This window comes from Trichophyton benhamiae, assembly GCF_000151125.1.
Source record: "Trichophyton benhamiae CBS 112371 chromosome Unknown Abenha-G-c-208f01.r1, whole genome shotgun sequence".
NCBI classification, from domain to species: domain Eukaryota; kingdom Fungi; phylum Ascomycota; class Eurotiomycetes; order Onygenales; family Arthrodermataceae; genus Trichophyton; species Trichophyton benhamiae.
The window spans coordinates 431,436-456,834 of record NW_003315095.1 but is presented as its reverse complement, the minus strand read 5'-3'; the positions used below and the strand labels follow the sequence as shown (position 1 = coordinate 456,834).

General features: G+C 47.6%; 11 protein-coding genes across 11 annotated transcripts; 6 read left to right on the top strand and 5 right to left on the bottom strand.

Annotated features, from left to right (window-relative positions):
* Positions 1–563: 563 nt before the first annotated feature.
* ARB_01426 (GAJ protein, putative) lies at positions 564–1,345 on the top strand (the record flags this gene model as incomplete). Its single annotated transcript, XM_003012421.1, has 2 exons — positions 564–566; positions 662–1,345. The coding sequence occupies 2 exons, from the start codon at positions 564–566 to the stop codon at positions 1,343–1,345; spliced, it is 687 nt and encodes a 228-aa protein (XP_003012467.1).
* A 305-nt stretch (positions 1,346–1,650) lies between these two features.
* ARB_01425 (uncharacterized protein) lies at positions 1,651–3,274 on the bottom strand (the record flags this gene model as incomplete). The annotated part of the gene is made up of 2 exons (XM_003012420.1): positions 1,651–2,739; positions 2,825–3,274. The coding sequence occupies 2 exons, from the start codon at positions 3,272–3,274 to the stop codon at positions 1,651–1,653; spliced, it is 1,539 nt and encodes a 512-aa protein (XP_003012466.1).
* Positions 3,275–3,715: 441 nt separating this feature from the next.
* Positions 3,716–4,204, bottom strand: ARB_01424 (uncharacterized protein; the record flags this gene model as incomplete). The annotated part of the gene is made up of 1 exon (XM_003012419.1): positions 3,716–4,204. The coding sequence occupies one exon, from the start codon at positions 4,202–4,204 to the stop codon at positions 3,716–3,718; it is 489 nt and encodes a 162-aa protein (XP_003012465.1).
* A 943-nt stretch (positions 4,205–5,147) lies between these two features.
* Positions 5,148–6,050, top strand: ARB_01423 (uncharacterized protein; the record flags this gene model as incomplete). The annotated part of the gene is made up of 1 exon (XM_003012418.1): positions 5,148–6,050. One exon carries the CDS (start codon positions 5,148–5,150, stop codon positions 6,048–6,050), a length of 903 nt encoding a protein of 300 aa, XP_003012464.1.
* A 150-nt stretch (positions 6,051–6,200) lies between these two features.
* On the bottom strand, positions 6,201–8,108 carry ARB_01422 (uncharacterized protein; the record flags this gene model as incomplete). The annotated part of the gene is made up of 1 exon (XM_003012417.1): positions 6,201–8,108. One exon carries the CDS (start codon positions 8,106–8,108, stop codon positions 6,201–6,203), a length of 1,908 nt encoding a protein of 635 aa, XP_003012463.1.
* A 2,018-nt stretch (positions 8,109–10,126) lies between these two features.
* Positions 10,127–12,154, top strand: ARB_01421 (uncharacterized protein; the record flags this gene model as incomplete). The annotated part of the gene is made up of 1 exon (XM_003012416.1): positions 10,127–12,154. One exon carries the CDS (start codon positions 10,127–10,129, stop codon positions 12,152–12,154), a length of 2,028 nt encoding a protein of 675 aa, XP_003012462.1.
* A 629-nt stretch (positions 12,155–12,783) lies between these two features.
* ARB_01420 (uncharacterized protein) lies at positions 12,784–13,807 on the top strand (the record flags this gene model as incomplete). Its single annotated transcript, XM_003012415.1, has 3 exons — positions 12,784–12,866; positions 12,941–13,475; positions 13,547–13,807. 3 exons carry the CDS (start codon positions 12,784–12,786, stop codon positions 13,805–13,807), a joined length of 879 nt encoding a protein of 292 aa, XP_003012461.1.
* A 1,218-nt stretch (positions 13,808–15,025) lies between these two features.
* ARB_01419 (Acyl CoA binding protein family protein) lies at positions 15,026–15,495 on the top strand (the record flags this gene model as incomplete). The annotated part of the gene is made up of 3 exons (XM_003012414.1): positions 15,026–15,106; positions 15,210–15,287; positions 15,343–15,495. The coding sequence occupies 3 exons, from the start codon at positions 15,026–15,028 to the stop codon at positions 15,493–15,495; spliced, it is 312 nt and encodes a 103-aa protein (XP_003012460.1).
* Positions 15,496–15,927: 432 nt separating this feature from the next.
* Positions 15,928–17,870, bottom strand: ARB_01418 (uncharacterized protein; the record flags this gene model as incomplete). The annotated part of the gene is made up of 4 exons (XM_003012413.1): positions 15,928–16,728; positions 16,786–17,179; positions 17,249–17,361; positions 17,415–17,870. The coding sequence occupies 4 exons, from the start codon at positions 17,868–17,870 to the stop codon at positions 15,928–15,930; spliced, it is 1,764 nt and encodes a 587-aa protein (XP_003012459.1).
* Positions 17,871–19,470: 1,600 nt separating this feature from the next.
* Positions 19,471–20,592, top strand: ARB_01417 (GABA permease, putative; the record flags this gene model as incomplete). Its single annotated transcript, XM_003012412.1, has 2 exons — positions 19,471–20,351; positions 20,415–20,592. 2 exons carry the CDS (start codon positions 19,471–19,473, stop codon positions 20,590–20,592), a joined length of 1,059 nt encoding a protein of 352 aa, XP_003012458.1.
* Positions 20,593–20,820: 228 nt separating this feature from the next.
* ARB_01416 (ABC transporter, putative) lies at positions 20,821–25,296 on the bottom strand (the record flags this gene model as incomplete). Its single annotated transcript, XM_003012411.1, has 3 exons — positions 20,821–22,173; positions 22,239–24,932; positions 25,021–25,296. 3 exons carry the CDS (start codon positions 25,294–25,296, stop codon positions 20,821–20,823), a joined length of 4,323 nt encoding a protein of 1,440 aa, XP_003012457.1.
* Between the last annotated feature and the right edge of the window lie 103 nt (positions 25,297–25,399).

The window sequence follows — 25,399 nt, the reverse complement described above, 5'->3', positions numbered from 1 at the left end:
GGTATCTCCATTCTGTGCAAGTTGGTTTATAGGCCCTTAACACCCGTAGGAAAGTCCTTGAAGCGTCGATCACCTGTGCTTTGTATAGGTCCAGAAGGGCTTGGATAACCTATGCATTTATATCCGCACAGCTACTTCTATTGAGTGAGGAAATATATCGAGCTGAGGAGGGTCGCATTCTGCGTTAGGGTCAATACCCCGTTAGATACCAAAACCTTTGAGCTTTCTCTCACGACGATCCCGCGAGGTGAACCACAAAATACCATGATAGTTTACATCTGCTTTGTGTTGAAAAATTATCTACAGTACCTGATATCACCAGCAAGAAGAAAAATAACGCCATTGCAAGCCGTTTTGCAAGGAAAATGGAGGAAAGCTAGATATTGTTGTCCCAATGGGGAATAGTGGTTGAGAAAGAACCAAGTTTAATTGAACATCAAGTCTCCTGCGTTCAACCTCAAATACATCATCTCTACTACGCCAACACTCAGTGAATCGCATGCCCTTCATCTTTGCTATAATTAGGTTTTCGGCGCTTCTATCAACTTATTTACTTGCTTGACATGGTTAGTATTGCCTGTTAAGCGTTTCTTTATTTTTATTGTACTATAATTTACAGGGGCGGGTTAACAGTAATATACTAACCAAATAATGCCACTAGGCACCAAAGGCTGGAGTATCAGCCGCAGAGAAGCAACGCCGTATCCTGGCTTACCTTCAAGCATCACGAACATGCCACACCCTCAAGGACTTGGAAAAAACACTCCCGCCAGTTGCATCAATCAACGGTATGCAGGTCAAGGAGCATATCCAAGCATTGAGTGACGAAGGCCAACTCCACGTCGAAAAGATTGGCAGTGGGAATTGGTACTGGGCATGGGGCGGTGAAGAGAAGAAAGCTCGCGAGAAAACAATAGACACCTTGGATAAGGAGGTAGAGAAATTGCTGAAGTCAACAGGGGACCTGGAAAGCAAGATTATGGCACTCAAGGAAGAACAACGCCTAGAGGACGCAAATAACCGTAATGGGAGTCGGGAAGATAATGAGAGGGAAAGAATAGCGTTGATGAAGAAGAAGGACCAGCTTGAAACTGAAATCGCGTGTCTGGAGAGCAGCATCAAGCAACGGTCTGAAGGGGATGGTCCGAGCTCAATTGCGCAAAAGGAGACAGATATTGCAAGATGGAAGCAAGAAGCACAGATGTGGACGGATAATATCTATATCCTAGAGGAATATCTGAAAAGGTTAACAAATGGAGATAGGGAGGTTTTGGACGCTGTGAGGAGAGAATGCTATGGCCTTGCGTATGTTGAGGGAGAAGGATTAGCAGATCTCGATATCTGACGCGGATCAGCTATCGAGTTTGATTTAATTGCTCCTGCCGATAAATTCCTGTCCTCCCAATAATCATTTATTTTGACGCTATTCAATCTTACCTCCTACCAGTGCCTAGTTATATATATATATATATTTTAAATTATGCATGCAATAAGCAATTGACTACGACGGAAGGCTTGTTTTTCATTCTTTTGACTCTTGAGTGTACAATACAAAATATGTGTACAAGGCTAGGCTGAGCAAACCATCTCCATGTGGCTAATAGTTATGCCGGACAAACCAGTGACCGACAGTCTATTAAAGTGCGGCCCCTAGTTGGATTTTATAGCCGCTCGCATTTCCTCCTTCATCCTAGTTATCGTCCCACTTCCGCCATACACCAAACCGGTATAAAGCATGGCAACATCAGCGCCGGCATTGATTGCCGCAAGTGCCTGCGCACCGTTTGTGATGCCGCCGGAAGCAAATATGACTTTTCGAGGCGGGTTAGCCACAATATCGGTGGCTGGTATACTCTCTTCGTCCACAGCCGGGCCTACAGGGGTGGCACGCTGGTCGAGTTCGGCACGGTATTTGGCAACCAATGCCACTGTATTGTCGACTAGGTGGGGCCCAGAAAACCCACCTGTTTGGAGAAGGGTGTTTTGCTCTGCGTTAGACATGGTGTAGCCCTTAGGTATAGCCTCGGGTCGACGGTTTGTAGTATTTCCAACAATAACACCATCGACACCGGCTTTGGTCACAGCATCACAGATACCATTGATCTGTTCTTCCGAGTTCTCATCCGGGCTGACTTTGACCATTACAAATGGCTTAGTCTGCCGATCAGTTCGCTTTGCCGCGTGAACGACACCCGTCAATATCTTTGTAAGAGGCTCAACTCGTTGTAGATCCCGTAGTCCAGGGGTATTTGGGCTAGAGACGTTAACAACCAGTATATCAGCGTATTTTGCCAAACGATCGACGCAGTAGACATAATCCCTCTTGATGGCCTCAATGTCACCATCCGGGGTGGTTTTGTTCTTGGCTACCTGCACAGCGAGAAGCTTGCCCTCTGTCAGACTTCCTGGGGGCACACCAGCCTCTCCATCTAGGACCCGTTGTTCAGCAACATCACCTAGACCGAAACCCGCGGAGTAGGCAAAATCGCGAACTCTCTGTCGGAGAAGTAGGGCCATGTTATCCGCTCCCTTTGAGTTGAGTCCATATCGATTAATTAGCGCATTTTGTGACGGTATACGGAATACTCTCGGTCTCGGGTTTCCTGCCTGTGGAAGAGGCGTGGTCCCTCCAACCTCGACGATCGCAGGCCCAAGCTCGAATAGCTGAGATGGAATTTCCGCATCCTTATCAAGACCACCAGAAATACCAATTGGATTGCACAGCGTATATCCAAAGACCTGTATCAACGTATTATTAGCATCAGGAGGAAGGCGTGATTCAATAGCCGGATAAGAGTCCTGCGATGCCTCTGCTTGGTCTAACCTTGGTCACCAATTTGCCATCTCCATCAGGATTCCCCCTTTCACGCGGATGCAGGCCATATCGGTACAGTGATTTGAGCATGTCCACTCCAAAATGGTGAGCGTCTTCGGCGTCTGGATATATCCATCGCAGCATAGGTGGTACTAGCCATTGGTGTACCCCAGCTCGTGTGTCTGTAATGTAGATATATCCGCAGCCCAACCCAAGCACCATGAGTGTAGTCCAAACAATACCTCTGGATTTTCGTCTGGGCCGTGGTGGGGCATTTATCACGGTGTTCGCCGTGGATTCACTTGCAGCAGTAGATGCATTTCTAGAGCTCGAACGTAGGAGATGAGTTCGCGGCAGGGACTGGCTCCGTATTACGTGGGATCGTGAGAAGGGGCAGGTTGCTGAAGCGCGGAATCCGGCCATTGGCATTGAGCCAAGGCGGAGCTGTTTTATAATCATGCTGGCTGCAAGGGAGGCTGCGAGCTCGCTATAACTTCATCAGCAAAGCAGAGAGAGATCCCTTTGGTTCCGCTTGGTCGTCTTGTAACTAACGAGCGAGGTGAAGGTGTCATGGTTGGTGGACCACTAAAACAGGGCTAAATATTACGTAATCCAACTGAGCCATGGGTCCCTTGGACTTCTAAAACAACCTTGCAAAGACATCTAACCATCAGAGGAATCAAGATAGGGTGAAGGAGGAAGTGATGTTCACATGCAGGTGGTATATACATTTTTGTGGACAGCAAACCTAATCAAGCTTGCTTTTGTTGCTTGCGCCCCAGGCGCTACAGGCTAATTTAACACGACATGAAGGCAGGGCAAAGCATAAGCAAAACATGTATATCCCAATGTCTATCCCAAAAAAGAGCCGAAGAAGAAAGTCATGACATCCAGTCCATTTTATTTTGATTCTCCAAACTTGGCCTCGTACTCCCCAATGGCCTTGACCTTCTCTGCGCTAGCGCTGGTTTCGTCGAATCTGTAGTTCAACCAGTCGGCAGCCAGCTTCTTAGCCAGCTCGATACCGATGACCCGCTGGCCCATGCAGAGAACCTGGGCGTTGTTGCTGAGGACGGATCTCTCGACGCTGAAGGGGTCGTGGGCAGTGACGGCTCTGATGCCAGCCACCTTGTTGGCAGCAATAGCAACTCCGAGGCCAGTGCCGCAAATCATAAGGGCACGGTCGACTTTTCCTTCCTTGATCAAGGAGGCAGCCTCGACGGCGACGTGAGGGTATGCTCGCTTGTCAGAGGGAGATGGGACACCGACGTCCACTACGCAAGAAACGAGAGGGTTCTTCTCGAGATGGGATTTAAGAGCTTCCTTGTAGGAGTGGCCGGCATCATCGCAGCACATGGCGATGCGGAGAGGTGGGAGAGAGGCAGCCATCTTTTCGGAATGATAGGTTGTTTTTGCGTCAGGTATTCGCTTTCGGAGGGGGGGGGGGGTATGTCTCTTCTTGATTTGTAGGTGATTTGTATATATAGTAGTGGATGAAGTATGGAAGAAGTATGGCCTAATAGAGGGGGGATGTTGGCCGTATTTATATCTCAGCAAGTAACATCCCCTCGGGTCAACCTGTGTTAGAGAACCATTTGACTGTCACCTCTCTCGCGGGTCAGACCGTCATAGGTGCTTGTCTCCATCATAACCAAAAGGAAAAATAGCCGTCCTGGGCTCCGTTCTCTCGACTACACCCTGATAGTGGAGTGATATGGAGATTATGATGACAATCCCATCTCCACCTTGACGCTGCACATCGGAAGGCGTACGCAGAATTACTCGCTCTCCCAGGCCGTTATATAATCTGTACCACCGGACAAATACCGCAGATGGGCCGATTAATGGTTATGGAGGCAAAGGGGATTCTGATAGGCACCCAGATGCAGGCTTCCATTTGGCCAGCGGCAAGGACGTGGAACCCGACGTCAACCCCCAGGCCGTCATATTAAAGTAGCTCAGACCATTGTCCGACGGGAAGAGATTCAGCCACCTGCGACAAGTGACAGCGAGAGGAACGTCTTCGCAAAAGCGACGGGCAAAGACACCAGCGCAGCTAGAGGGTGAGAAGAAGACTTAGGGCGACGTTCCTTTGTATCGATGGCCACCGGGATACTGCATCCAGTAAAACCGCCTCCAGATAAAGCTTGTTCGGGCTTCACTAGCTAATGGCAGCGTCCCGTAGTCATAAGGCAGTCCGGAGCGACGCCGATGGCAGCTGGCAGCTTTGCCGCAGGCGGATGAGACCTGTATATAGACCGGGCAACCCGGATGGCTCCTAGGCGGCGCAAAAGGGAGGACTCTTTGAGGAAACGAGGACAGAGGCAGCAGCATGGCCGGTCCAGCAACAACGGGGGTGACATACCCAGCTCTCCCGAAGACACTCCTAATAATCTCGTTAAAGATGTATTTCACCCCTTCGCGGACGCTGGAATACCTACGAGAATTGCTCGAGCCACGGAACGAGATCGTCTGCGCCAGAAACAGATCAAAACTCCTACTCGCCCTCATCCCGGACTTCCTGACCGTCTATCCATGCTCTGAGGTGGTCAAGGAGTTCACCACCAAGCAGCCCGGTGCGCAGCAGTCGACGGCGGAATCTGTCCCGGGACCCTTGTCGCAACCACCTTCCTTCCTGCTCGGAGCCCAGGATTGCTTCTGGGAGGCTGCGGGCCCGTATACAGGGGAAGTGTCGCCCGCCAGTCTACGCTCGATGAACGTGTCGATAGTCGAATTGGGCCATGCAGAGCGCCGGGCAATCTTCAAGGAAACAGACGAACAGGTCGGGCGGAAAGCTGCAGCCGTCAGCGCACAGGGGATGGTCCCACTTGTGTGTGTGGGCGAAATACCCGTCCCTGGGCCTGTGATGTCAGAGGCTGTTGGAGTGGCGGTAAAAGAGTGTGAGGTTCAGGTCAGAGCAGTGCTTGATGCGATTCCGCAGGATGCGCCGTGTATCTTTGCCTACGAGCCAGTATGGGCAATTGGACAGCCAGTTCCAGCTGGCGTCGACCATATATCTGCCGTGGTTCAGGGGATACGGAGCGTCATCGACAGGGTGCGCGGCGGCTCGAGCAGAGGGGAGATCAGAGTGATATATGGAGGCAGTGCAGGGCCGGGGCTTTGGGCGCAAGGCGGGCTAGGGAAGGCTGTCGATGGCATGTTCCTGGGTCGGTTTGCCCATGAAATCGAAGGAGTACGGAAGGTAGTCCGAGAGGTCGAGGAGAGCCTTGAATAAGGCATCTCATGTCACATTAGGTCTTGCTTATCGGCATATTTTTACTACATACACTATGGCTGAAGTGAAGGGACTGGGAATTAACCAAGATTAGAGGTTATTAGAGTGTACCAAATAGAGTATCACTACTGCATTTTATGAGCCCATTATTCATGGATTCTGGATAGGGGTATAGTGCCCCCGAGGATCTGTCTGCTGATGCTCTATACCCACGTCTCCTACAGGTTCTGAATGGTTATGTATAAAAACTCCCGTTGAAGTGGCCATCTGAACCTGTCCATCCTTCTTGACCAAACCGATGTCAGGCATCGTGTGTATATACCCTGGATCAGCGCTAGTATTCGTGTCCCCGAAATTCGTTGTCGCATAAAGATTGGCAAGAAGAGAACTGGAGTAATGAGGGTCTACTTGAAGCCATAGCCAGACCCAAATAGCAGCACAGAAGATTATAGGCAGGATAACAAGAAGGACTTGAAGGGGTGACATAGCTGCCTGCACCCTGCTCGTCTCCAACGTGACCAGGCCTGGGTCGATGGCCATTATGTAGCCCCTTGACAGCACAAAGTTGTCCAGCTTCTCCGTATTGTTTGCGACCCATTGAAAGCCCTTTTGATTGAGTGCCACAGAACTAACATTGGTGCTGCCGTCTCCAAGGGTTCCGCCAATAACGAGAACAGAGGAGCTATCGATTTGACCAAAGAATCGAGCTCCGGTCTTGTTTGAACTCCCTTGTTCATAGCATGAGGTGCCATATACCTTCCCACCTGTTGCTCGGTTATGGTAGTAATGGTCACAAGCCTCCAGAGGTTTCACAGGTTCAGGGAGTGTCTCCGAGCGAATGATGGTGATATTGATCAAAGATATTCGGAATAGTGAAAATACAACCACGCTTTCCGTTGCGACTAGGTTCAAATATTCGTAGTGGAACTGAAGGACGGTGTTATTCCCGGACTTTTGAACAGAGCCAAATTGGAAGCTAGTGTTGTTCGATACGCCGTGTCGGATCTTCTCAGTAATTTTGGTGATATACGGATCATCCCATTGACTTGGATCTAGAGACCAGGTCCGCTTGACCAGATCATGTACAGAGTCTCTCGGAAAGGGCTGGTTGTGATCATACACCGCCGATACTTTCATCACGTTTTCTAGGAAGGTATGTCTTCTCCGGCCCTTGGTGACGGTGAACATTTGCTTCATCATGGCGGTGTCACCTCCTGAACCCAAGAAGGACCAAGGGTTATCCTCTCGATTCGGCCGCATATATTCAGATAGGTAATTCTGGTCTGTAACATCATCCCAGTGGATTTCGGGTTGACCAAGCGGAGTTCTGACAAATTGACCTGCATGGATATTGTCAAAAGAACATTCCCACGAGGCAGATTCACCCTCCGTTACTGTAACCCAAGGACAAATATAGTATTCCTTTCTCTCAAGATTGGATATCGAGCTGGTGGTGACGTAGGTATCGGGTGAAACTGAGAACCCTTCGCTGTCCAGCCATATTCGTGGTCCGATGTTCTTCTGTAGATTGAACTTTTGGGTTGGAGGTACGGGCTCAGGTTTACCCAAGTCGACGTTGCCGGTCAATGAGAAATTAAGATGTGACTGAAACAAATTCCCGTTCATGCTATCTGCAAAATGACGGTCAAGCGTATCGAAATCTTCTGGTCTTGTGGAGGAGAACACCACATACCCGGGTCTCCTAAGCAGTTGGTCCTTAAGGGTGGAAGCAGTGACATTTCGTTTGAGGGGGATGTAGCCAGGTGAATCAAGACCCCAGAGTAAGGTGTCGTACAGCCCGGAAGTGAGTAAAAGGATAGTAAAGGAGAAAACGATGACAGCTTGATGCGTAAATCCCCGAGAAAATACAAAGAGTGTTCTCTGAATATAGTCTTCTGTAAACATCAGATACGCTGTGAAAGCATTTTTGACTGATGCGATGAGAGCAAAGAACTTGAACACGCCCACTTGCAGGCAGAGACCTGCGATTCGGAAGAGTATCGACTTGACCGCATTGTGACCAACAGCCAAGGTGGTAGCAACAAAACTAGAAACCATCGCGAATCATGCAGAGAGGAAACTCCTGCTCGCACCAATGGTTGTCTCATGAGAACATAGAGAGCAAAATGAAGGCTAGACAGGCTAGCTCTCATATATATAGCTATTTATATATATCAGGCGCCTGTACCCCTATATAGGTAGCATATCTCGCTTCACCTTACGGTTTGCTTACCCCCTGTCGAGTCGTTGGAGTTCGCTAAACGATTCGTGATCAAAGAGCCCCATATATCAAAACTGTGAACATTTCAGTCAGGACTCGCTTGTTGCTACTCCGTACAGCTAGGCTTGGGATACGCATCCCAACACAACTGCCCATTCACCTCCACCAGCCAAAGCTCAGCTATCCAGAGAGCCAGACCACAAGCCTTGCCAGCGGTGCTCCCCTGAGGTGGCTTTTTGTTTCCGCATGCCGGCCTCCGACTCAACGAGCCACGGCAACAAACCAACCAAAGGATAGCTGTTATTTAAACTTCCCAGCTCCCGTCTCCTAGGCTGGCTTGAGCTTGTTCGACCCTGACTTCAGAGCTAGCTAGAGCCAAGTCCTTGTTATAAAAATAGGTAGTAGATATGCAACTAAACTTCTCAGCGCCTCAGCTAAGCGAAGATTTTGTGACCATCCTCCGCCGCCATCGTCTCTCTCAGGAATGGCGCATAGTCCGTACATTCCCTACCGAATATGAGCGGGGATGTAGAGTATTGAAGGGTAGGAAGGCCTTAACCGGCAGTTGACGGCCAGGTAAGGCCAACAAGAAGTTGTCATAATGGAAAAGACGACCGTGTAGTTGACGGTGATGATAATAACTGCAGTACCTACTACTGCAAGGACTCGCTTGGGATTTTCAAGGCTTGGCCCTCCCCTTATTATATAATCAAATCTATATCACGTGAAAACCATAAATTTCCGAAACGATGAGGTAATCATGATTATGCTTATCTAAACAGATTATGTAATTGGTGCGGACTAGCCAAATGCAGCAAGGGCAACAACATCTCAGCCTCCTTCCTTTTTCTGGCCTTCGAGGCGGCTCAATACGAGGCTTCCTCGGCCTCAACCATCAATTCAAAGGCAACCTCAGACTGTACTTGCTTTGAGCTCAATAGCAACAGGTTACATACCCAGTACGGAGCACGCCATATGTTGATTCTGTGCTGTGACAAGATTTCAGTGCGATATTTTGTGACGTGGGCTCCAGATATTCTTTTATTTGGAGCACATATTTGTTTTCAGAAATACAAATCGATACCTCCAATTGAAATGAAATCGCCGTCGGGTTCGATTCCTGGTCCAAGACCAATAGTAGCGCGATCGGCATCGGGTGGACCGAGGCCTCGTGAGAGATATAAATAAATAGGAGGAGACAACTTTTCTCATAAAGAGCCTCGTTTTTCATGGGTTTTCTTGAGGCTCTTTCGAAAAACAACTGGGGGTTCTGAGCGGGATTCAAGATCCCCGGAAGGCTTTGTGCAATATGGAAAGTATCACGACGCTAACAGTCGGTCGGGTTTCCGGTCTGATAGCGTTTGGAAACTTTGTTCGTATGATTAACCGCTCCTGCGCCTCCAGGGTAGTTCTCTAATCCACTGGCCTCTCATAGTTACCGTCACGTTCCCATTGCTTCTAGCTGTCGTGCTGATTCACCGTCTGAGCGATAAGCTATCTGCGGCATCCTGGTAAGCTTTGAATAGCCATCCAGCGTTTACTACCACATCCACGCCTTTCATCTCCTACTATATCCTAACAAAACTGCGCCAGGTCGGTGCTAGCCCGTCAGCTACATTCAACATTATGGCCGAGCATACTTCGGACGGACTCTGTTGCGGGTAAACATGTTTACTGGAGTGTTTCGACCTTGGCCTACACCAATATTGGGCTTGCGTTCCTTGGTGTTGTATCTGGAGTTGTGACGCCCTTGGGACTTGGTGACCATATTCGCCCAGCAGAGAGTCGTGATGTCAGCTTCCACTACGCACCCGATCTCTCCAACTTCGGCAAGAACACAATAGGTCGTCCTGATATGCCATTATCTCGTGATTGTATTATCACCAGCGCTTATTGCCCCGGAGCCATTGTTCCTGGAGCAGTCATTAACCAGGGCGAGGGTAACCGGTCTGCAAACCCTGATATTACTGCCACCACGAGGATTCCTGAGAACATTACGGAAATGTTCTCAAGCGTCTCCAAGAAATCAAGCATAGCCGGGATACTAGATATCCAATACCGGTTTTGGCTGCCGTATACTTCTGAATACTTTGATGATCACAAACCTTACCCTAGAGGGCAGTTGCTATCTCTTGAGTCCCTAATTTCAAGAGACGATATAACTTTAGTTGAAGGCGTGATTGCCGATATGCACTCTGGCGGTATTGGTTTTCGGAACCATAGTGTGCCGTCAGGAATGCCTTTTGGCGCTGAATGGGAGGAAGATATTCTATGGGTGGAGCCCGAAATATCCTGTGTCAATACCAATCTCACCTACGAGCTTACCCTGGCTGATACTCGAAATGGAACCTTTTCACCGCCTATCCGTTCAATAGAACTCGTAGACGAAGGCGGGTTTTCCAATCTGCGACATGGAGATCCTTATGAAGGCTGGCCAAACATCACGTATGCATCTCCGGACCCTCAACTTCGGGCGGATCGATCAGCTTGGCTTAACAATTTCCTGGCTGGTATTACGTATAACCTCACAGATGGGAATTCCAGTGCAGTGGGATACGGCTTCAACGTTACTCGCGGAAAGCATTACCCTATTGCTGGTAGCGTGCCATATTTTGTCACCCTGGATATTCAGTCTCTGTCTCCGAATGGTGCCTGGCTAAACCTGCCAAGCGCGTCGTTCGACAATAATGGAACTCTGACCGTGGGCAACCGTACCATTAAAAGTGCTGAAGACGATCTTTATTGGTATTCCATTGGGCTCTTTTCCGAACTGAAGGGCAGATGCCTAGGGCAATATAATGATGCTTCCATCAGAAATGAATATAACGTTGAGTGTGGTCATTTTTTTGGAGCAGCATCGAGGGTAGATGAGGGAAATCCACTATTCAAAGAAGCTGGGTCAAAATGGAGAAAACCCATATACACCTGCGCTGGTGCTGTCAAATCATCAGTGAAGACTGTCTCCTTCGTAATGAATGGAACGGCCTCATTGGAGTCTCTTTCTGTGAAGAAAATAGAAGACAAGAAATATTCTAACCCAGATGACCACCCGCTCTGGGCATTGGAAGACTGGTGGCATCCAGGTTCCGAAGGTGCCTTCACAGGACCGCTTTGGGGTATCGTTGACAATTCATATAAAGGCACTCCTGGTTATAACTTCACTCGAGCCCCTTCGTTTTACCTGCCATTCAGTTATTATAGCCTCACATTATCTTCATTTAGTGGGCCCCTGGACAACCTTGCGGGAGCGACAATGCCATATGGGATTATGGGGAAGTTGTTACTCAACAACTTTTTCGATCGTTTTAGTGACGACTATATCTCATATTCTGGAGCAAGCAATGTTGGTCTTGGGAACAAATGGCGTAATCTATCCAAGACTGCCGACGATGCATCGAAGCTTCTTCGTCTAATCTGGACCGACATCATGGCCAGCAATACTGTCGGCACTAACATGAGAGGAAGTGCGTCATTAGAAAAGAGGGCAACTGGAGATGGACCATTTACTCGAACTGTAAGGGCTTATGAGCGTAAAGTGACCTACGACCTGCGATTCGCTATCCCCGCAATATTCTTCCTTTTTTCCTGGCTGCTGCTTCTCATTGCAAGTCTTGTTATGGCAGTCAGCGATGGACACCCCTTTACACGTCTGAAGAAGCTCTTGAATGATACGAGCGTTGGGCGTATTGCAGCTAGCTCAGAGTACCCTGAGAGTCGAAGCATGCATGATGCTTCGACCAAAGACTGGTTGGCAGCAGCTGGACATCTCCCTGTGAGACTCTCTGGCTTATCAAAAGTGTCAGCCACGGATGAGCTGGAAGAAAGCGGTAAAGCTCCATCTTCTCGTTTACTCCGGCCTGCGCCGAATGATAATCCTGACTAGGGAACGTCCTGAGCTACTGACACTCAATGGTTCAGAGTTGGACTGAGCACCTTGTGAATGCTGGCAGCTCTCCAGGTGCATCTGACTTTTTCCCCACACGACTTAATGATTTCTGCATACTCTATATCCTTTAAATTTAGCCTTTATGATATAGTGGTTGTATCTAGTAGTTGCTCTCTCTTTTCTTCCCTCCTCGGCGTTATGCATCGTTCGTTCGTATCTCCGGCGGGCTCTGCTGCCTCGGCATCGGGATAATTTTGTGCCTGTATGACTAATCGAGTTTTTCCACCTGCTTCTTCCTGCGTCCAGGAGAGGAAAAGACGCCTGCGGTGGGCGGAGCGATGTGCGCTTCGCCGTTTGCGCAAATACAGCCTGGCGCCTCTCTCTCTCTTTCATTGTTTTCTTTCGCCTGTCCTTTATCACTCTTCTTATTCTATCTCCAGCGATTCTAATACTATGTATATCCACGTGTTATCATTGAACGTTATCTTCCTACTTTTAGCGCAGCGCTTTCATTAACATTAACTACACGAAGCTTGAGTATTTATGAGTCTGGAGAAGCCTGGCCAGTTTCTTTGATACACCTCACACTTGGAAACAGGCAGTCCGGATACCCCGAGTAATCAGCGATGGCTTATGAACTAAAGGCTCGAGGCAATGAACGGTATAAGGAAGGGGATTATGAAGGTGCAGAGGAGTTATACTCTCAAGCGTATGACAGTCCCTTGATTGATAGCATTTCAGGAGTGCCTGGCGAAGCATCAATGCTCACGATCCCGTCAATAGAATCCAGAAAAATTCCAATGACCCGACCTTCTTCAATAACCGCGCGCTCGTCCGAATAAAGCTGGGACTATGGGAAGGAGCAGAACACGATTCACGAATCGCCGCGGACCTCTACGGGCCCAAGAATGCCGCAGGTGTCAAGTCGAATTATTACCTTTCCCAGGCCCTGTTGGCGCTACAACGACCTGCTGAAGCGCTTGAAATCGCGCTCGCTGCATACAAGATCAGTCTTGAGACCAAGAATCCCAACTCCGAGCCCCTGTCTAGGATCATACTTCGTGCAAAGCAGAGTATTTGGGCAGCGAAGGAAACATCTCGTATCAGAGAACGTAACGAGACTCTGAAACAGGTAGAAATGTTGATGGAGGCGGATTTGAATTCAGAAATTGCTGCCTTGCATAACGCATTTGAGAAAGGAGAGATGGGCAAGGTTGGATACGAAGAAGACAAGAAGTTATTGGAGGAAGAATATGCGAAGAAGTTGAATGATGTGCGGGAAGCATTTGCCTCGGTGGATTCGGAGCTCCAGGAAAGGGTATGTTACTCCTCTAGCACTTCCCTCAAATCCCTTCTTTTTTCCCCCTTTTCCTTGGGTTTTTTTAATAGCTCCCAGTAACTAACCCTTGTCTGCAGCATATGCCAGAATACCTGATCGACAACATTACCTTTGAAGTTATGCATGATCCAGTTATTACGCCTTCAGGTCACTCTTTCGAAAGAACAAGCATCTTGAAACATATACAGCAGTCCGAGGTTGACCCCATAACTCGTGTGCCAATGACCGCCAGCGACCTCCGACCCAATTATGCGCTCAAAGCGGCCTGTGAAGACTTTCTGGAGAAGAACGGATGGGCCGTTGACTGGTAAGCCAGTTATCGTCTTAACATCTTAACGATGCCTATGCCTATTTATGTTCTCTTTCGTTGCACCTTTTTCCCTTCATATGGTTGGTCTTCCTTAGCTTTTTGTGCCTTTTATTTTATTTCCTTTGTAGACGTGGTGGTTCTCTCCATCGCTTGTTACTTCTTGCATCCTGCATACTTGTTGGAGTCGGTCGGTTTTTAGCGCATTTTTGAAATTCGGTACATTCGGTACACAGTCTGTCCACATATTAGATTATACTTCAGAAAGCCAGTCTTGCAAGAAACGCATTGAATTCAGGGTCAAAACATCAGCCTGCGTGGGATATGTACTGGGACGATCGAGCTGGCATCGAGTATGATGTAAGCGATCGGCCTAAAATAATAACTTAGTCAGCAGCGCTAGCGCTTATTATCAGAACTTGTGCTATAGTTAATAGAAAGAGGAATATAGGCGAAAAGACGTTAAAACCTATTTCGCTAAAGGCAAACAGGCTGTGCCTCCTTTGCCCGTGATAACTTTCCCACAAGTATTGAAAGAGGGGAGAATAAATGTAAAATTAAGAGAGAAAAATAAAAATATGGGGGAAAAAGGAAAGAAAGGTAGAAAGATAGAAAGAAAAGAAACCAAACGGCGGGCGTTGCACTTCTCCTGCAAGCTGGCGAGCTTCCACGGCCCCTCTGTCCCGTCCCTTGGACCTGAAGGCCACCGTGTTCCCAGACACCACCGTTATCCCTGCAGCCATGACGCAATGAGGGCTATCACGGAGTACTTCCAGTGACCTTGAGCCCTCGTCGCTTTCGCCGTGCGCTGAGGTAACTCCGAGTAACTCCGCCTAAGCACCACCCTGCGCTAGGGCCACTTGCTTCCCCGTGATCCATGGACTATAAATATAAAAGCAAAGCCCCTCCTCTCGCCAGACAAAACACAGCCAGAAAAAAAGGATAACAGAAGAAGAGACGCGAGAAACGAGACCGCCGGACAGAAAAGTGAGTAGGTCGCCGATAGAGAGAGAAGAATACTACCCCGCTAGCCTGTCCCCGACAACGAGCTCGAGTTATCTAGTTAGTAAACTAATTGACGCGGGTTTATCGAATGACAGAAAAAGACCCCTCCCCTCCTCTGATCGAATAGCTCTCCTGCCGAGTCAGCCGTACCTGAGAAAAATCCGGATTCACGCCGAAATAAAAAGAAAGAAAGAAAGCAGAAGGTCCAGATACAGCCATGTCTTCACCAGAATTCTTAGCCGCCGCTGAAGCCAGCCGAAAACTCCTCGCTAAGCCAAGTGATGATGAACTCTTGACTGTATGCCATATCTCAACCTCCTTTTGTTGCTATATCCCCCAACTATGAACATCTACAGTTGCAAAAGATAACAGCTGGCTAACACGGCCGTCACGATAACTAGCTCTATGCCCTGTTCAAGCAAGGAAAACAAGACCCTCCATTCGACCAGGCTCCTGCTCCAGGAATGTTCGACTTGAAGGTACCTACTCCATCAACCCAATGCTTCGCGATAATATATTAATGTCGTTTGGTAGGGGAAATACAAGTATGGCAAGTGGAAGGCAGTTGTTGAAGAAGGAGTTACCCCAGAGCAAGCGCAAGAGCGATACATTGAGCTTGTCGAAAAACTAAAGGCCAAGTATGGCTTTGATGAGTCCAAGCAACCAGAATCTGTTGGTGCTCAATAGAAAAAGAATAAAGCATACATAAAGGAGTCCAGAGGCAAGAGGAGCCATGAACATGGGGCATGTAAAATGATATTAACGCTGGGTACATAAATTCATAAATGGGACATGATATCATGTTGACTGCCGTGTGTAAAAAGATCAACGGTAGGGGTGGTATTCTCTGGTTATCTTTATTTTCGTCGTTGTCTTTGTCTTCTTCTCGTGTTCATCTGCGTCTCTATTCCTGCTATGTCTCATTGCGTAAATACTCTAGAGCCGACATATCCAAATAATAGAATTCAGCGTTTCATACCTGCGCTGTCAAACCCCCTCTTTACTTCCCCTGTTAAAAGGTTTGAGCTTACATATATTTATTGAAGTTAACGTTAATGCCGGCAGGGGTATAATATGCACATTCGAGCAATTTGCGGGGTTATATTGCCGTGTATGCAATTAATCGCTCTCTTCCCAGGTCTGACCCATCCAATCCGGCTCCCGGTGGACAGCTGTGGCACACCACGGAACTTCTTGAGGGGTATACGGAATGAGTGGAAGGTCGTACGGCATGCGCAGTCCAACCCTTGTCATATTCGTGGCGTCCGAATGCAAGGTCACTTTTGTGGAGTCGTTCTCCGATGTTTGTAGTGGCTTCTCAGAGGGGACATTGCGCTTGAAGCAAGGGATCATCTTGACATAGTTGGTTAATGAGCTGTCACTGCATTCCTCTATATTTTCCTCGCGGAAAAGGTCCGGCCATATGAGCACCCCTACTTCCCAGCTGCAGATTCTCACCTCCCCCTGGGTATTAGCCCCAGCTCCCCATGCCTGGGTCGAGAGGTTAGCGGATGTAATCATTGCCCAGTCGATGCTGTTCATGTCTGAATCGGAAAACCGGATGTAAGTTTTTATGTGAGGCGCAGCTCTCCTCCTTCCAGCCTCCCGTACCCTGTCGGATTTTGTGGCAGGATCAGAGTTCTTTGGATCTTCAGCGTCCCCTGCCCAGTGACACAAATAGTGGCGTAAATATGCCAGCTGCTTTTGCTGAGGGGGGCTTTGAATTTTCATATGAATAGACCCCCCGGAACCATAACCATCTAATGATCTTCTTATTTCATCAGGCGTAGGAAAGATTATGGAAAACTTCACATTGGAAGTAGAACGGCTCTGATTAACTTCAGGTTGAGGGCACAGTGAGCGTAGAAATGTTTCTCTCAGCCACTTATCAGTCTGTCCAAGCGTAGCTATGGACGATACCTATGTGTGTCAGGGAAAACAGGCACAATAAAGGTGGTTTATGTTGAACTCACTTACCTGAACGATGATATGGGGGTTCTGCGCCTGGGATGAGCTGCGGTCTATAGGAATGGAACCAATGGCATCCTTCAGTGCAGGCCAACCCCAGAGGGTCCTCCTGTTGGAGTCAAATTCCTTAACCGGCAATCTTGTAGGAACACTAGCAATTAGCAGGGCTTTCACTGCTCCAAAATCATATCGTCGTAGCTGGCGAATGAGAATATTGATCGTTTTATTGTTATACGCCTCCAAATAAGCAAGCAAGTCTCGCTTGAAACGGGCGCTGCTTCCAAACACCCCACAGGTATCATCCACCTGGGACTGCGAGAGAGGAAGCAACGGGGATCTCCAAACTGCTTGGGTCATATTTCCCCAGTCTCTCGGTATCATGTTTGCAGTATGAATTATGACCCTGCAAAAAAAAAGAACCATTGTTTTAGTATTTCAACACTGTCAGTTTAAGTACTGGGATGCACCTTACTGTGCTAGGTTATCATGTCGAATCAAAATCATCATTTTTGAATGATGGGTTCCAAAGGGCTCAGGCATATATGCCACAACTGCCTCGGCGTTTGGGTATCGCTTACATGCATCCTATCCCAGAGTAAGATACGGGCTCTGGTGCATGGATCACATCATCCACTTACATCGATGGCAATCCTATTTGGAGCTTCTTTCTTCCAAGATCCGTGAATTATTTTCAGCTGGATAAGATCCTTCACATCACGGTCAAATTGACCCATGATATAGTCCACATCAAAAAGGTAATTGAATTGCCAGCATTCCTTAATCATGGGATCTCCAAGAATGTCCCGGAGCTTGATACAGCCTTCATTATATCCCGTTGAATCACTGATATCACGGATATGAGTGAGTTGGATTGGTGATGGAATAATCTTCTGTCTGGATGGCAGCCCTGGTCCCGAAGGACTCTCAGGTTTCCGAGGCTGTTGATTCCGAGAGAGCGGAGGTGTTATAGATCTGTTCAAAGACAGGAGTCTTTCATGATCATGACGAACAGAACCCGAAGAGTTCGCCTGGTATCCATTGCTGGATGTTTTCAATTTCTTTGAAGGAGGCGGGCCCCCATCATGCCCAACCATAACTACTTTATAGGTCCGCACCCAGGCTGACCGGAGAAATGATGAGTTATATATCCCAGAACGGTACCACCGGCCGCTAATATTTGCATTCTAAAGGGTTATCGCCGTCCAAACAATTGTTCCTATCCATATCTAATGGTTAGGCGAAGTTAGAACTGGAGAGAAAAGACGAGCGAGACATTTGACTTGGTGATAACTAGTTAGATAAGCTGCTTATGTAATAATACTAGTTAATTGAGCACGTCCCTTCACGACATCGCCACAGCCTGCCTGCACTTCATACAACCGTACACACGATGGTGGCCGAGGAGGATATCTTATGGTCAAGCGGCCGTCGAGCCGGGCTTCTTAACCTGCTTGCGTCTCCTCTGTTTCCTACCTTGCTAAATGATTCACCTTTTCCTCTTTTGAGCAATCTGACAAGCGTGGTTTGATTGAACACTGGATCGCAAGGAACAGTTCACTAGTTATTCTAGTTTGGACTGGCCCTATAATTGGGTTATTCCAGATACTATCGGCGACCTTGTCCGCTAGTGACATGGAGTTTTACCCCTTTGGAGCAGGGGGCCCGTTTCCCATTGCTTCTTCCTTAGTGTTAAAATGCCAGGCAAAGTCAACATGGGCACAAAATACCGAGGAGTGTACTTTGGCCCAGAGGGTTACGCCGTGCAAACGGCATCTTCCCTGTCCGGTGGTAGTTATGGTCACACAGAGTCCTCGCATGTTGCATGGGACAAAATGTGGCATACCTCGAGTGTCTCGCAGCGCTGGAATCGTCGGGTTCCTATCCCTCTCTCTCTCTCTCTTCTCCTTTGCTGATCGACTGGGTCGCCGCTGAATACAGAGCGTATATACACCAGCCATGACTCTAAGCAAAGATCAGCTGTCCGGGGAGCACACTGGTTCTCAAACAACATCGATATCGCCTGAAGGTAGCGCTGAGGCAGCCCGCCAAAATGAGCTGGATGATGATGAACGAGTGCTTGTCTCCCTCGGGTACAAGCAGGAATTTAAGCGCGAGTTCTCCCTATGGACAACTTTCTGTGTCAGTTTCTCAATACTTGGGCTACTACCTTCGTACGCGAGTACGATGAGTTATGGTACGTCAAGGGACACTCCTGCCTGGTTGCCTTGCAAAGGCCCGTGAGTGCGCTAAATGTTAAGTTGAAATACTAGGGATGGGATATGCCGGCACCTCAATGGTATGGGGCTGGTTCATCGCAATGATATTTCTTCAATGTGTTGCCATGTCCATGGCCGAGCTATGCTCTTCGATGCCAACAAGGTATAGCAAATAACCTCCATCCGAATATCATTTACCAAAAGATTTTTATACCCGTTGAAGTTCCGCTGACACCTTTCGGTCAGCGGAGGACTTTATTATGCCGCTGCAGTACTCGCTCCGGCTGGTTGGGGCCCATTTGCAGCCTGGATAACAGGGTGGTCGAACTGGATGGCCCAGGTGACGGCTGCGCCGTCGGTGAACTACGGCATATCCGGAATGATTCTAGCGGCCGTATCAGTTACCAATCCAGGTTATGTTCCACAACCCGTTCATACGTTTCTGTTGACAACGTTATTGATGATAATCCATGGAATAATGAGTAGTATGTCAACAAAATGGCTGGCAGAACTGAACTCATACGGATCGACATTCAATATAATTTGCTTGATCCTTGTCATCATTGCAATACCAGTGGGAACAAGTAATGTTCCTAGGTTCAATTCGTCAGAGTACGTCTGGGGAACGATCCACAACCGTACCTCTTACCCAGATTGGTTTGCAGTTATGATGTCATTTTTAAGCGTTATTTGGATCATGTCCGGATACGATTCTCCCTTCCATCTGAGCGAGGAATGTTCCAATGCCAACATTGCTTCTCCAAGAGCGATCGTCATGACATCCGGGATTGGTGGAATCATGGGCTGGTTCCTTCAACTCGTGGTTGCCTACACAGTGAGAGATATAGATGAAGTTATAGACTCGGAACTTGGACAGCCATGGGCTTCATACGTATTCCAGGTCATGCCAACTAAACTAGCCCTTGCAATTCTTTCTGGAACTGTGATCTGTGGCTTTTCGATGGGTCAAGCGTGTATGATATCCGCTTCTCGCGTAGCCTATGCTTACTCCCGTGACGATTGCTTTCCCTTTTCCAACATCTGGAAAACGATCAACCCATATACCCAGACTCCAGTCAATGCGGTGTGGTTCAACTGCGTTCTAGGGATTCTATCTACGCTCCTCATATTTGCTGGTGATGTCGCAATGGGTGCATTGTTTTCCATTGGCGGTATTTCAGCGTTAATCGCATTTTCAATACCAATTGCTATTCGAGTTTTATTTGTCAGTCAAAGATTCCGCGCTGGACCGTGGAACTTAGGAAAGTATACAGCTTTCATAGGGATATCTGGTGTATCCTTTGTGGTGATAATGCTGCCAATCGTCTGCTTCCCAAAGGTTGCTGGTTCTGAATTAACGTAAGTCTATGAGTCCCCATTACCTTCCTGCAGTCTAGAGGAATGAGTTTAACGTGTCAACAGGCTAGCGGATATGAACTGGACTTGTGTGGTATATGGTGGCCCTATGGCTGGTATTATTTTGTGGTGGATTATTAGTGCAAGGAAATGGTTCAAGGGGCCTAAAGTCAACCTTGAGCATGCTATGCTTTCAGAATACGAAGACCAAGCCACTAATAATAGCACTAACAGCTTAATATAGTGGGAAAAGGAGGTTCAGATCAATGAGATGGGAGTATTATTTACGTGAATTCCTGTATTTCTCAATATTTTTTTTGTCAGATGTGTCACTAAGGCTATCAAATCTATCTCAACGAAACTGGAAATAAAAAATGTATGCCATCGCTACTATATTACTCGAGATAGCCTCGGGAGAGGATTTATATACTTAAGTGTGCCAAATATCATCACTTGAGGTTGGATGGCTTGACTAGCTTTCTATACTCCCTGTCAGATCACTCTTGACGATGCCACTCCGCTCACACATTCCTCTGAATAGCCCCTCTTTCTCCCATAGATTAAGGGGAGTGTCCATTTCGGCTATTCGTCCCTGATCCATTACACATATCCTATCATAATTGATAATCGTTCGAAGACGATGCGCAATGCATAGGAGCGTCTTGCCCTTAAACCCAACTGCCATCGTCTCCTGTATTTTCTGATCTGTTTCGAAATCGACGGAAGAAGTAGCTTCATCGCAAACAATAATACGCGAGCCACGCACTAAGGCTCTGGCCAGAGCCATTAGCTGTCTTTGACCAAGGGAGAAATTCAATCCTTCTTCTTCTACCGCAGTATCAAGATGAATCTTTTGTTGCTGTTGCGGCTGGTGATCGCTTTCAAGTAACGCTGTGCTCTTTTCATTGCGCTCAGTGTCGCTATTATTTTCATTTTCTTCGTTGATAAGGTGGGATTGCCGCAGAGCGGACCAAAGTTCCAGATCAGAGTGCTCATTGAAAGGATCCAAGTTGGATCGTACCGTTCCACGAAACAGGGCAGGGTCCTGTGGGATGATGGCTAATCTGCTGCGCAGATCATGCAGGCCAATGGTGGAAATATCAATACCGTCAATCGTAATCGAACCCCCCGAAAGCTCGGTTAGGCGGAACAGGGCGGACATTATACTAGATTTGCCTGCTCCAGTTCTCCCGACAATACCAATCCGTTCCCCTCCCTTAATATCCAGATTAAGTCCTTGTAACACAAGCGGTAAACCAGCACGATATCTCATCTCAACATTCTTAAAAGTTATTTGGCCGGATTGTGGCCAGATTTCATCCATCCGGCGAAGGTGCAATGGGGCCTCCTCTTCCAACTTGGTTCCATAATAATGGATTCTCTCTGTCGCATTCATGCTGTTCTCTACTTCGGCTAGCTGACGGACGGTGAACTGTAACAGCTGAGAAATTGAAAGAATGAATGAAAGCACTAGCCCCGAGATGCTTGGATCCACGTTGAATCTCGATGTAACAACCAATATACTTGTTACAAAAACCATTAGCCAACCAACGGCGTCCAGTCGGACGGTAAGCCATCGCTGGTTAGAAAAGGTAAGGAAGTATGCACTGTCCATATTGTCAACAGCCTTCTGAAGCCGTTTTGTGAAATAATCCTGGAGTCCATATGCCCTTATAGATGCTGTCCCAGATATGGCTTCAGTGAACTGCGAGAAGACCTCTGATCGAAGCACAGCTTCATGACGTTTCAGTTCCCTTGCGGATGCCCGATAGAAATTCGCTGCGAATAAAAATATTATAAGTAACGGTATCAGCGCAATGGCGAACTATTTTAGCGTTAGCACGATGATACTTTCGTTTCAATCCGGATATTCAAAAACCAAGGACTTACATAGTGGAAATATACAATAATCAAAGCGATCACAGCAAGAATTAAGCCAAAGGTCAAGTAAAACGTGCGCATCGCATCTGTCAAATCGTTGTCCATGGTATGTATATCCTTTGAAAATCTGTTGGTCATTCGGCCTAGGGGCGTAGTATCGAAGAATGACATTGGAGCTCTCAAGACCTTATTGATAGCTCGAGAAAGCATAGCTTTACTCGCGTTTGTTCCGCTTATTGTCAAGGTGGTTGAGAAAATGAAGAGACAGAGCGCCTGTGCAACACCCAGAGCAATGTATACCCCAATGTATGCCCCCGTGGAAAAGTCAAATTTTCTGGATACCCAGTAAGAGAGCCATAAGGCATTGACGATTGTACCGCCGTTTGCAAGTATTAGGCCGAGGACGATTATAGGGAGGTTTATGGGCCAGCCAAAATTTGAAACATAGGCTCGCCAAACTTTCCAGCTGACGGAATTTACCGCCCTTTCCTCCTTTTGCATCAAAGCACCGGGCGCTTTGCCTGATGCTCTATTCTCCCCTTCTGATGGTCCGGCAGCCTCAGCGGCTCCGTTAGTGTTCCTTGTAGTCTCTTTATTGTCTTGTTCATCTTCCTGTATGGTCGAGGACATGAGCTTCTGGAAACTATCATTGTGGCGCATGAGGTTATCGAAGGAATTAATATCTTCAATGCGGCCGTTATCCATCAATATGATTCGATCACATCGGCTAAGAACATGGAGCTGATGCGTAGCAAGAATACGGCATTTGTCTTTCAAAAGTCCGCATATGGCGTTATCCATGATATGACGGCCAACATGGGCATCCACAGCAGAAAGAGGATCGTCCAAAAGAACCAGCGAGCTATTGAAATATATCGCGCGAGCAATATTCAGTCGCTGCTTTTGACCTCCAGAAATTGTGATCCCTCGTTCTCCAATCTCTGTTTGGTCTCCGTTAGGTAACATTTTGAGATCTGCTCTCAAGGCGCAAGCATCGATGACTTGGTTATACCAGACCTCGTCGTATTCTTTGCCAAACAGGATATTTTCCTTCACTGTTGCGTTTTGGATCCAGGCATATTGCGGGCAAAAGGCTCTAGACGCTCCCATAGATGCATGACCTCCTGTCATTCGCATATCTCCTGCAATAGATGCATGACCTCCTGTCATTCGCATATCTCCTGCAAGAGCCGCAAGCAGGGAACTCTTACCACACCCAACTGTACCAATGACGGCAATGAGCTCGTTTCGGCCGGCAGTAAAGGACAGGTTGGTAAGTTGAAATGGCTCCGTAGGGCTTTGAAGACCCGAATCAGCATTCTCTTTCTCCATGTCTTTGGTTAACTTGACCTTTCCTTTGCGGCTTCCGGTTCCCTTTTTGCTGAGTGAGTCTTCTTCACTTGATGGAAGACGTTCCCAGGTAAACGAGGCATTGTCAATCTCAAGTGCATTGTCCAGGGAATCATCCCGTTCAATATCATCCTTTTGTTCTTCGGCAAGTAAAAAGTCCTGAATTCGATTCAGGGCAGTCCATGCGTCGGTCACTTGGCCAAGTACTAAGGGTAACATATTCAATGGTAGTCTAAGGGTATTGAATAGAGCCAGGGAGGAGAATATAGGGGCTGGGTTAAGGGGATGCTTAGTGAGAGAGAATGTGATGAAAGAGAGCATAGAGGCAAAGACGGGAAGAGATAATGCAATGCAAAGAAGAACATTGCGGATAGCTAGTACAACCTGAATCGCACGTACTTCTCTCTTACGAAGTTCATCAAGGCGTTTCAGGAAACTCTGCTCCCAGCCAAAGAACTTGACGAACCTCACAGCTTGAAGGATCTCCTGGGTGAGTGATACTCTCTGATCGGTGATTTTGTTAATCTTCTTTCGTCTTCTGATAAGGGACTTTATAGCGTGTGTCAATAACGGGATTCCTGCAACTAAAAGTGCATACCCCGAAAGAGCACTATATCCGATATTTACCAGGAGAAGAATAAGAGCAAGGATAATGATGATAGGTGATGTCCAGAGAAGGTGAAATAGGCCCAGAGCTTTGTCTATTCGATCGGTATCCACGCTCATCAACGTGACAATACGACCATTGCTCCATCCGGTTCCATCACCCATCACACCAGCGACTGCGTTTGTCGGTCCAACATGCTTCTTCTTGTTGAAGATTGATGTCAAGATGGTATCACGAGCCTTTCGAAGTTCGGTATCTTGCTCGGCGGCTTTTGCTCCCGTTTCTCCCGGGCTGATAGCCTTCCCACCGGCTCTGGCTCTACCAGATAATCTCGTTGCTTTGGAGAATATCATACTAACAAGGACAGCCCGAGCCTGTCCGCCAACCATCATTCCTCGAAAGAAGAACTGGCTTGTAGTCACGCTCTGGACGATTTGCATAAGAGTAATGCCGATTGCAATTCCAATCCCGTTGCGAACATGAGGGCCAGGAGCATGTTTATGCCGTGCAATATATGCTTCTGTTGCGAATGCAATCAGATACTTGGTGGTATAAGGCGTGAGAACCTGGAGAACGCAAGCAACCATCTGGCAGCATGCACCGATCCATATCTCAAGTTTGAATGTCTCATACCCAGCTCCGAGTAGAGGATGTTTGTCGCCACGTTCAATTCTCCTTTGAAACGAAGCTTCAAGTTTCGCAGAAAGCCCTTCGACCGACCTGTCTGGATTTACCAGCCAGATATCCTGTAACTGGAGGGGCCGGAGGTAGCCCGTCTAGATAGCACTTCGTTATTAAATGCAACATATTACTTATACCAGGAAGAAAGCTCACCATCATCAATGGGTGCATCCATTGAAATGTGATGACACTTAGCAGGCTGGCTCCATGTTCCTTCGAAATTGCTCGCTCTGTCGGCACAGGCGGCGGTTTTTGAAGTCTGATCGGGTTCAACCTTTGATACCATCGCAATTTATTCTCATAGGCCGAGTCTACTCCCTTTCCTCCATCATCAGATTCACTCTGGTCGCCATTTCTGCCGTCGTTGTCGATCTCTTTGTTGGTCATACTGTGGCGGCCGCTATCTTTTCCAGCCACTGCTGACGGCATGTCAGGCAGTATAAATGATTAAACAGTTAACTAGTTTAATAGATGTTCGATCTTTCTCTTAGCCTTCCATGATGGTCACAAATGTTATATTGTGTGGGCGGTG